Here is an 11,685-nt window from a genome sequence, read left to right as displayed (position 1 = left end):
GAGAGAGAGAGAGAGAGAGAGAGAGAGACTTTAAAACTTCATTAAATGATCACTATAATGGTATGCTACCCTCACCAACCACTTGGACCATCTTTATCCTTCAGAATTGCTTTAATTCTAGGTGGCACAGATTCAACAAGGTGCTGGAAACATTCATCAGGAATTCAACATGATAACATCACACAGTTGCTGCAGATTTGTCGGCTTTACATCCATGAAATTAATCTCCCATTCCACCACATCCCAAAAGGGCTCTGTTGGATTGAGATCTAGTAACTGAGGAGGCCATTTGAGTACAGTGAACTTACTGTCATGTTCAGATGATCTGAGCTTTGTGACAAGGAACATTATCCTGCAGGAAGCAGCCATCACAAGATGGGTACACTGAAGTCATAAAGGAACTGACATGATGGCTAGCTGTTACAAAGGGGAAAAAACTGTTCCCCACATAATTACATCACCAGCAGCCTGAAATGTTGATAGAAGGTGGGATGGCACCTAATTTTGACCCTTGCAACAAATGTTGCGGAAGAGAAATTGAGACTGAGACAATGTCTTTCCAATGTTCCAATGACCAATTTTGGGGAGTACATGTAAATTGTAACCAGTCTCCTGTACTTAGTTGACAGGGGTGGCACCCGGGGTTGTTTTCTGCTGCTCTAACTCATCTGCTTTGGAGTATGATGTGCACGTGTTATGCATTCAAAGATGAGTTGAGATGAGTTTCTGTTGTCTTCCTAACAGCCTTAAGCAGTTTGACAATTTTCCTCCAGCAAGAACTACCACTCACTGGATATTATCTTTTTTCCACCCATTGCCTGTAAACATGGTTGTGTAGGGAAAACCCAGATCAGCAGTTTCTGAAATACTCAGATCAGCCTGGCTGGCACCAAATACAATTAAATCACATTTCTTCCCCATTCTTATGCTTGGTTTGAATTAGGGCAGGTCATATTGACCAATGTCTACAAGCTTAAATGCTCAGAGTTGCTGCTATGTGATTGTGTTAACGAGCAGCTGAACAGGTGTGGCTAATGAAGTGGTCGACGAGTGTATATACAGTGCATGTAGTATATATTCCACCATTCCACCAGTGTGTGAATGCGAGAGTGAATGAATAGTGGCATTGTAAAGCGCTTTGGGTGCCTTGAAAAGCGCTATATAAATCCAATCCATTATTATTATTATATATATTTAGTTACTTGGTTGAAAGCGAGTCAGTAGCTATTCACTCCGTGGAGCTTTACCTTAATCATTATTCAATGTGTTAGTAGCCCTATATGAACCACAACTCAGTCCCTGATGTCGACTCAAAAAGCAGCAGAAGAGCAGGTCACATCTGCTTGTTCCTTATCCTTGGATTGATGAGAACTGTTTTAGGACTGCCCATGAAGATCTGCTGTTTTTGTTTACAGAAACAAGCATCTTTCTGGTTCTGTAATTTGGTCTGAAAATGCAAGTTGCATGTCTTATGTGGTTTTTAGTGAGATGTACAAAGTGATGGGTTAATATAATTACAAGGCCATGTCTCCACAGATCAGCCATCACCCTAAGTGAGCCTGCTGAATTTCTTGCTTGTCATCAGAGCAAGGAAAATCTGATTTTCTGCACTGGGAGAGGTCACTTAATGCATTCTGGCTTCAGCAGTTGACAAAAGTTGCTTTCAAATGTTGAGTGGAGCTGAAGCCTTGTGACTGAATGTGAAGAGTGGCCTGCTGCACATAAGGACAAAGAGTTCCGTTTAGAGTTCTGGCTTGTTAAAATCCTATTTTAAAAGGCAAAGAGAGTAAAGTCCAGCCATATCTTTTCTAAGCTAGTCCTCAGCCAAAATATGCATGTTAAGAAGTACATTTATATTCCAAATATTACAGAAATGATATATGTAGTTATTTATAGTGAGAAATAGCAACTTCTGAAACATGAGTCCAAGAAAACTTTGATTATTTACAATGCTCTAAAGAGAAAGCCTTATTATTGTAATCCCAGTTCCAAAAACGTTAGAATGCTGTGTAACATCTAAACAAATATGTGTGTCAGAAATATTGGCATGAAACTTCTGGAGGAACTTTGCAAGTCATTAGATCTGGAATTGGCAATGAGTCAGCAGCATGACAGAGCATTTTACTAAGGCAGAGTTTCTTTGAAGAAAAGATGGGCAGCGGCTCACCACTCTGCAAAAAGCTACATCCACAAATTGTGGAACAAATACAGAATTATGGTCCTGAATAAAATGAACGAATATCTCAACATCTACAGCACATAATATCATCAAAAGATTCCTTGACTGTGGAGAAATCTCTGTGTGCACGGAGAAAGCCGAAAATCAATCTTCGGTCCCTCGGGCGCCACTGCATTAAAAACAGGCATGATTTTGATATGGAAATCACTGCATGGGCTCAGGACAACTTCCAGAAATCACAGTTCATTGTACCATTCACAAATGCAGGTTAAAATCCATATGTGAAATCAATCCAAAAACGCCGTCTTCTCAGCAGCATAAAATGGATTGAGGCAAAGTGGAGAACTGTTGCCACGTCCTCTGAACTGAAGAGGAAAAGGTTTATCCGGCTTGTTATCAGTTCAGGTGGTATGCAATCATATTTTAAAACATACATGCATACAATTAATAAATATGCAGACACTGCATTAAATGAGGACTAGATAGTTTCCTACATGCTGGATTATCTTATATAAGGACATATTATGCACACTGGTGCCTTTAACATCTGTAGCAAACGTGAATCCAAATACAGGGACTTCAGTGAAGAGGACAGATCAGTCACAGTTAAAATTACAACAAATAGCAAAGGAAAAAATTGCTGTACCACAGCCGAGGAAGCCAACCAAGAGCATTTTATCTGCAAAAGCACATAAAACACAACCCTGTGAACCAAACCCTCCAAAAACACCCGAGACCTGAGGCCACAAACAAAACAAACACAAACAGCCAGCCACAGGACTAGAAACAGAAAGATTGCATTAAAAGTTTAACCCTAACACAAAACAATATGAAAATAAAGATGAAGACATCTAATGAAAAATGATCATGTCATACATGCATATTTTTAAACCCTTTCCACGTGGGCTAAACCCTATCTCAGCTAACTATGGTTAAGAGACAAGGCACACAGTGGATAGGTCACTATTTCAGAGCAAACATGGCAGACAGAATGTTACAAAATAACCAAGCCGGGTTGCTATTCCAGAGTAAACATGACAACTGAGGGAACATACAGTATCTGTCTGCATGCATGCGTGTCTACATTTGTCCTTCTCACCTGTGTTTCCTCAGGAGCATCTTCTGTTTTTTCACAGTGTTTGTCTTCCCACAGAGAAGTGTGTGTGAGTGATGTGGTAAAGCACACACACACACAGAGACATACAGTGGCATTATGCACCTGGCTGCTGCATGACAAAAGTTTATCAGAGAGTGAATCTAGTGTAAACCAACAACGCAGGTGCTGTCTATGTGTGCGTATGTGTGACATCACCTCTCCCCATGCACAGCAGCAGTGCTGTTCTGTAGTTAGACAGTATCGGTCTTTAAAACAGCAAAAAGATATTATTTAAATCTAAATTACAATAATTCACTTTATTGAATTTAAAGGCAGATCAATCCTAAGGTAAAATCTTGTTTTAAGGCAGTAAAGCAGTAAGTAAGCACCCAGTAAATCTGCATGTGCTGGCCTCCTGTGAACGTGTGATATTGGTTTCTGTTAGCCACAACCCACACTGAGTTCTTGGAATGAAATATTAAGCAGACACTGGTTTAAATATCTGCAAGAAAGATAAGCTTCTCCACAGCCAGCCACAGTTGTATTACTTGCAGGGGTCAAAGCAGCATAACATTAATGGGGATGGTTGCAAATTAGAATAGAATAGCCCTTTATTGTCATTAAACATGTACAATAAAGTTGTGGTTGCTCCACATCAACAGTGCAAAAAATATAAATAGTAAGACACCAGGAATCAATAACAAACAAGAAGAATATATGCAAAACAAGAGAAAAACACATTAAAGGACAAGTTGAAAAGTGCTTGAATGTATTGCAGAGGACTTGTTCTTTAATATTCTGAAATTCTCCCAGAATATCAAAGAAAGTATCAAAGGACACTTTGAAACATCATTATGGTTTTTGCCCACTCATGTGGATTAGTAATCTAATTGAATCCTGGAGCAAACGTAAGAAGTACATTAAGAAGAAAGAATATCATGATGACATAACAAATGTGTTATATTTAATACGTGAAAATCTGCTAATGCAATGAGACTAAAAAAAACTCTTGTACAAGCAACCAGGCAAATGTATGAAGAGTTCTAATGTGGGCCTAATCAGTTAAATTTATGCAAGCATGAACATGAAACAGGAAGGAGAAATGTGTGTGTGTGTGTGTGTGTGTGTGTGTGTGTGTGTGTGTGTGTGTGTGTGTGTGTGTGTGTGTGTGTGTGTGTGTGTGTGTTTGAGTTATTACAGGGGAAGTCCTTTTTTCTGTATTTTTTCTCTTTTTTTTTGGTGTCTTCGGGGATGCCAACCTCAGAGGAAACCCCTCCTCTGCTTGCCTCCCACGCATCCACCTACACATTGGAAACTTCTAACTAAAAAGTACACACACACACACACACGCACACACAAACAAACACACACACACACAAGGTTTAATCACCAAGGCCACCTGTAAAGGCTTTCAGATGATCTAACAGAAGTCATGTACCCAGTTACAGATTTGAGGTATCTGTATTTTACTTTAGCATTCTTACTTAACAAAACAATTACACAAGTAAGAACTTGTGTATTTTTTATGCCACCATTTATCTGACAGCAATTGTGTGCTACTAACAACATTCACCAGCTGCTTTAAAAAACAAGTGAATCAATGAGGTGGATTCTGTTTCACACACTTCAGACTAAAAGAGAGAAACTATAACCATATAGCCAAATGCAGTGGATCACCTTCATGAGCACCTAATGTATGCAACTATATATTTTGGATTACAGCATAGTTTAACACAAAACTGCTTACTGGAAACAGAACTACCTTATCAGATTTCTAGCTTCACAGAAAACATCACACGTCTGTATACAGCTACAGACAGACCACAACAACCTTTGTTGAATAGCTCACCCTTTTCTAGACTGGGTGCTATCAATCGTTTTTCACAGCACACTGCATCGTATGAAGTCATCTCGGTAAATGGTAAATGGCCTGTATTTGTATAATGCTTTACTAGTCCCTAAGGACCCCTAAGCGCTTTACACATCCAGTCATCCACCCATTCACACACTGAAGGTTAAAAGATGTTTGTGACAGATCAACACAAACTATGTTGCAAGTAGAGGTCTAAGGAGCTCAGAAAGAAAAGTGCTGGACTTCTTTAAGTTGTTTGAAGATGTTTCACTTCTCATCCGAGAAGCTTTTTCAGTTCTAGGGTCTAATGGTGGAGAGTCCCAGATTTAAGCCCTGTGGGAGTGTCCCCCCCCCAGAGGGATAATAGACCCCCTAATGATCCTCTACCTAATCACACTGCCAAGGTGTGGAAACAGGTCACAATGTAGGTCACAATCAGCCAAGGTTTCGGGTGGGCTCATTGTGAAAATGTAGAGGTAAAATACTTTTATGGACGGCATTCTTTTTTTGACGGATACTGATATAATTGATTGATAAACTGATGTTTTCCTTTGATCTAAAAGTATAGTTGTGTAGTATTTTGTCGTTAAAAATGCTTAATTTATTGTCATTTCTGTGTGACGACTTGGTTCTGGCTTAACAAACACAAAAATGACAAAGAATAACTGAAGATATTAGGGTGCTGATAATTTTTTAAAAAGCCAGACACATGCATTTACTGTGTGATAGGTAAATACACACAGACAGACACACAAACGTCACTGTTCAGAATGCAGAAAAGAAAGAAGAAGAAAAAATACCCAGCAGACACACACACACACAGACACACACACACACACAAATGGTGGTTTCAGCAGCGGAACAATGCAGGGCTCCCCGTGTGTGGGCGGATACACCCAGAACGGGATGTTCTCTTTAGTGAACATCCCCCACCCCACACCACCCCTACCAACAAACACACACCTGAATGCACAGGCACCAACTCACACGATGCACATTTCTAAATCCATAGATAACACACCACAAATCATAAACAAATTCAGTGTATGTCCAGCGTTCAGATGATTCACAAAAGCCCTAACTGGACATTTTGCTTTCACACAGAATTATTTATTACACATAAAGGTCCAAATTTAAACCTGTTTAAATTGTCACCATTTTTACAGTTTGTACTAACATTAAATTTGACTTCCACTTTTGTAAAGATAGCTATTCTATATTCTTTATTTTTCCAATAAAGGGATCAAACAATGCACATTCAGCACAAATACGGTCCTAGTTTAGATTCATTCTAAAACAGCATAGACTTCACAATTGTTGGTGACAAGGGAATTTCGGTTGTAAACTTTCATTTATTTTGCTTTGTTGTTTTGGTTTCCTCAAGCTGAATTTACACTTCCCCACATCAATAAGCAGTCTCTGCAAGAACATCTGTTTTGAATGAACTTTTTGAAATGCAATAAATGATTTAGTGACGGAGGGTGAACAGTGCACACATGGGCCTACTGCCCCCTGGTGGCTAAAAACAACCCCCTTAACCTTGATGTCATTTTCCAAGAAAAGTTTGGATGCTGCGTAAATTGCAAATAGAAACAGAATGCAGTGAACCCGTTTTTTATTCACAACAGAACATTTAAAATTTTTTTACATATCAATATGATGCATCATTTAAAAAAAATTTGCTAATTTTGATGGCAGCAATGTGTCTCAAGTAAGTTGAGACTGGGCTGTGCTTACCACTGTGTAGCTTGCCCTCGTGTTTTAACATTAATCGAAAAATGTCTGTGAATTGAGCTGTTGCTCGACTTCTAGGAGAGCAGTGTTGTCACCCCAACCGTCGCAGCAGACGGCCGCCCCTCCCTGAGCCTGATTCTGTCAGAGGTTTCTTCCTGTTAAAAGCAAGTTTTTCATTCCCACTGTCGCCAAAGTGCTTGCTCATAGGGGGTCATATGATTGATGCATTTTTCTCTGAATGTAGTATTCTAAGGTCTTTCCCTTACAATATAAAGCGCCTTGGTGACAGTTGTTGTGATTTGATGCTGTATAAATAAAGTCTTTTTCATTTCTTTATGCTCCAAATCTTTTTAGTCGGTAAAAGGGCTGAATTGAAGTAGGGAAATTCAGCACCCTGACTTTTCTACTGAGAAGCTATGCTGTTCTAATAACTGGAGTATGCAGTTTAACATTGTCTTGCTGAAATATGCAGAAAATACTGCCTAAAGATGAGGTGAAATAACAGCACCTGGATAGGACAATATGCTCTAAAATCTGCACATACCTTTCAAGCTTGATGGTGTCTTTCTATATTGCAAATGGCCATTATAGACACTGGACTGGTTTTTGAATTGAGTGCTGGCAGCTAGCCGGATGGTCCCAGTCTTCTTCTGTTCAGAGGAGGCAGCATTCATGGTTTCCAAAAAATATACATTTCAAATTTTGATGAATCTGACCACAGAACAGGCTTCCATTTGCTTAAGTGAATTTTAAATGAGTTTTGACCCAGAGATGACAGCAGTTTTTCTGGACTCTACTTTTCATTTCATGATATTTAACCTCTATTTGTGGATGCCAAAGTGAACTGTGCTCACAGACAATGATTTCTGTAAGTTTTCCTGACCCCATGTAGTGATTTCTATGCCAGAATCATGCCTGTTTGCAATGCAGTGCTGTCTCAGAGCCTAAATACAACAGACATCCAATACTGGTTTGTGGCCTTGTGCTTTGAGCACAGACATTTTTCCAGATTCGAAAAGATATGACATCAAGTATTTAAAGTCTTCACAATTTTTTTGTGTCTTCAAATTGAATGTAAGGAGCTATTTTTCATGAAACAGTAAAATGTGTCACTTTAAACATTTGATATGTTTTCTATTTTCTATTGTGAATGAAATGTGGGTTGCAAATGAATGCAATCCTGTTTTATTCACATTTTTCACAGCGTGCCAACATTTTTTGGAGGTGAAGTTGTAGAATCACAAAAAAAAAAACAACAACAACAACAACAACAATTAGGATTAGCTTACATTTTCACATTCAGCGGGTCTTCAATATAAAAACAGAAATAAAGAGACATGAGGAACTTTCATTTTTAAATTATGTTGGAAGGCACTTCTCAAGTATCATCTTTTAAAAAGCAAAATTACTTCAGACAGTTAGTAGACTATACTGTTAATTACTATAGAAAATATTTATCCAGTCATTAAAAAAACAAAACAACAACAAACAAAAAAACAAACAAACAGGAAAATGTCACTGTGAAATAACTAAAACTCTATGTTTTTTCCTTCCTGGCCACTTGCTTCTTGATCTTTAGCCCAGTCACTCATTATTATTATCTTAGTACATCCACAGACCAGCGGCACCTGTGCAGACAGTGAATAAGAAGCAAGGTTGACATGTCATAGGATGCTCTGCAGAGCTGCAGCGGCCGTGTGACTGGGGTTTAAATGTGCAGCTGAGTTCAACTTGGACCTCTGGCAGTGTCTGACTAACATGGCTGCTGCTAGGACTGCAGAGCTGAAGATAAAGGAAGCCCCACTGAGGAAGAAAGTTGCTGCATAGTTTCCCGTCCGATCAACTAACCAACCTGGAGAAATAGGAAAGAAAAAAGATAAACACATTTTTTTTAAATCCATATTTTAAAGTAGGACTTATTTTCCTCCAAAATGGCATTGTTTTACAGAGTTTATGCACAAACTTCTGCACAGTTATTTCTGAAAATATGGATGTAAAAGCATGAAGAATGAAAATTAGGTGGTGCCTTATGGCTTATGAAACAAAAACAAGTGGAGAGAGCTGCTCGTTCTTTGCAAACAGCAGATTCTAGAAGGCAAAAAAGACCTAAAAAGGTTGGTATAGAGGCTAGAACATGCATGGGGGAATAATTAGGATGAACAAACAAAGTTTGACTTTTAACTCTGCTGTAGTATATTCATGAATCCTTACCTCCAATGGGAGGGCTGAGCAGGTAGGGTATGGCATGAAGGAAGTAAACCACACCCAAAGCTGAGGTGAGATAGGTGGAGCCCACAGTGTCAGAAGTCACCACTGGTATTAGTGCTACATATGCACCATCAAAGTACCCATAGAGTATGGAAAAAGGCACGAGAAGGGAGAAGGAGCTAAGGAAAGGCATGAACATACAGCAGAGGCCTTCCATGGCCATCGCCACCGTGTAGCTCAGCATGCGAAACCTCCTAACACACCTAGAACGAATGAAATCCATCACCACTGAACTTTGAATTTAATACAACAAACTAATTATTAACTAACAAAAATACACTCCAGGTTAATACTTACCCCCTATCTGTGATCCATCCAAATGTGATATTGCCAACAATTCCACAGACTCCAAATACAGACATGAGTAAAGCAGCATGCTGAGGCTGCACCCCCAAACTGAGGGCATAAGGAACCAGGTAAACTATTGGAGGGCTGCAACCATACGCCATAAACAGGAATGACATGGACAAAATCAGGAAGCTGGGTATCAAAAGGAAGCCAAACTCCTCCCTGGACTCGAAACAAAAGCACTGACCTCTGGATGAAGGGTTTACTAAAGGATTATTGTCATTTTGTCTGGCTTCATTAAATTTTGAGTCTTCTATCTTTCCATCCATGTCTGCCAAGTTTTTGCTCAAGCTAATGCTTTCCACCAATATCAAGTCCTCGGTCGTGTTGGGTAGCTTAAGATCTGAGAATTCAATGTTGCCTAGCATTGTGTCTGTTAGTGAGTTGCTAAATAAAAAGCATTTCCCTATCTTCAGATCTATTAACTTCCGATCAGATGGCTCCAGGGTTGGAAGAAATGCTATGTTACCTAGTTTGCCCTTTTCAAGTCCAAAGTTTTTCAATGTTCTGTTTGGTATGAGGAGCCCCTGAGGACCCTTTAAGTTCTTTACATCCAGCTGCTTGTGGTCCACTTGGATACAATCAGCAGATATTTGTTCAGGGACTTTAAAATCCAGCACTGTCTTCATGCAGTTTTTCCCAAATTTTGTCAGCTTGCTCTCCCATTTCCTTCAGATGGAGTGAGAAAGATAAGAAAATGATTAGATTTCAATTTTTTAAGGATTAGGTGATCTTTTAAATCTGTGGCAAGATGGATCAGGTTTTTTTCCTAGTGTATCCTGTAGGTAGTTAATCGAATTGGGATATTTGGAATTTGGGGGTAAACAACTGTGGCTCTTTGAGCAGTTTTTGCGTCATGAGCTGCCATTTGGGTAACATTTACCAGTAGAACATTTCATTGTAATGAGATGAATAATGTTATCCATTTTACCTGTCAGTAGTTTTACTTTGGCAACATATTTCTTTCATATCCAAGTAAAATACACCAAAATACCCAAGAACTTACCTTTGACTTCCTCTTGGTTCCAGCGGCCTCATCAGGGCACCACAGACACACAAGTTGGACACAAATGCTCCAAGAATGAGCAGCGCTCCTCTCCAGGAATAATACTCTATAAGGAGCTGCACTGCAGGAGCCAGGAGGAAGGTCCCAATGCCACTGCCTAAAGATGAGGTAACATTGGATTTGATGGAATGAAATAAAACACGAAAAGAGTGAAGGGGGAATATGGGATGAGGAACTTAAAAGCAGACTGAAAAAAGCACAGAGGAACACAGTAAATACATACAGGTGGAAACGGTGAAAGGAAGAATGAACAGGTGAGGTGAGAAAAATAAAGTATCAGTGAAAAGAAAGAAAAATGAAGACAAGTAAAGATGTCACTACCAGACAGAGCAATGCCATAAGCCAGAGCTTTCCTCTCACTGAAGTACTTCCCAACCATCGCTATGGCTGGTGTGTAGCTGAGAGCAAAGCCAAGACCTGCAGAGAATGAATAAAGGGTTTTTGTAGTTTGGGAGATCTGCCATATGTTGCCAAATCTCATCAGAAGCTCTCATATGTGCCATTCTACAATCTGCTATTTACTTAGCAAATATTTTCCCCAAAGCAACTTGGTATAACAATATTTAAACTCCACAGTAAGATCATCATTAATGTTCACGGCTCATATCATTATATTTTCCCCTGTAAAAATGCTTCTGTTTTTTTCTCCTTTTTAACAAGGGAAAAAAACTGTTTCCCTTTCCCTTCAAGTGGTCACAATATAGGTCGAGGCTCCCTGAGGTTCTGTCGGTGGTATCTTTCTGTTAAATGGTTTAACCCACAAACCCTTTGAAGGCCATCTGTAGTAAAAATGTGCCAAATCAAACATGTGTAGCTACCCGCTGTAGCGACCAGTCAAAAGTAGCTTGTGTCTTTGTATATAGATGTTTGTACAGTACTGTGTCAAAGTCTTGAGCCACACATCAAATGTACAGACATGTGTGGAAATGCAGTATATAAGTAGCAGAATATGTACAACACATTCTGAACTCTCTTAGGCAAGCTTTCTTGTCATTTCTTTTAAGTAATCTTCAAGAATAGTTCTCCAGGCTTCTTGAAGGACTTTTGAAGTTCTTCTTTGGCCACCTTTTGTTTCATTCACTATGGGGCTGCCACAAACGACTATTTTGATAGTCGACTAGTCACCGATTATTTTTGCGATT

At 39.3% G+C, this 11,685-nt stretch overlaps 1 protein-coding gene across 1 annotated transcript in view; it reads right to left on the bottom strand.

The window, feature by feature from the left end:
- Positions 1 to 8,175: 8,175 nt before the first annotated feature.
- Positions 8,176 to 11,685, bottom strand: part of LOC102192402 (monocarboxylate transporter 12-B-like) — a 5,557-nt gene continuing 2,047 nt past the window's right edge. The window contains exons 2-6 of the mRNA XM_005733751.2: positions 10,865 to 10,960; positions 10,484 to 10,640; positions 9,427 to 10,146; positions 9,073 to 9,332; positions 8,176 to 8,713 (exon numbers count right to left, since the gene is read on the bottom strand). Coding sequence (XP_005733808.1) covers positions 8,526 to 8,713; positions 9,073 to 9,332; positions 9,427 to 10,146; positions 10,484 to 10,640; positions 10,865 to 10,960 — 1,421 coding nt within the window. The 3' untranslated portion in view covers positions 8,176 to 8,525. The remainder of the gene's footprint in view (positions 8,714 to 9,072; positions 9,333 to 9,426; positions 10,147 to 10,483; positions 10,641 to 10,864; positions 10,961 to 11,685) is intronic.

The sequence above is a fragment of the Pundamilia nyererei genome, unplaced genomic scaffold (assembly GCF_000239375.1).
Source record: "Pundamilia nyererei isolate P.nyererei 1_Seehausen unplaced genomic scaffold, PunNye1.0 scaffold00054, whole genome shotgun sequence".
NCBI lineage: Eukaryota > Metazoa > Chordata > Actinopteri > Cichliformes > Cichlidae > Pundamilia > Pundamilia nyererei.
Note: the sequence above shows the minus strand (reverse complement) of the source record. Positions and strands in the feature narration are given on the sequence as shown.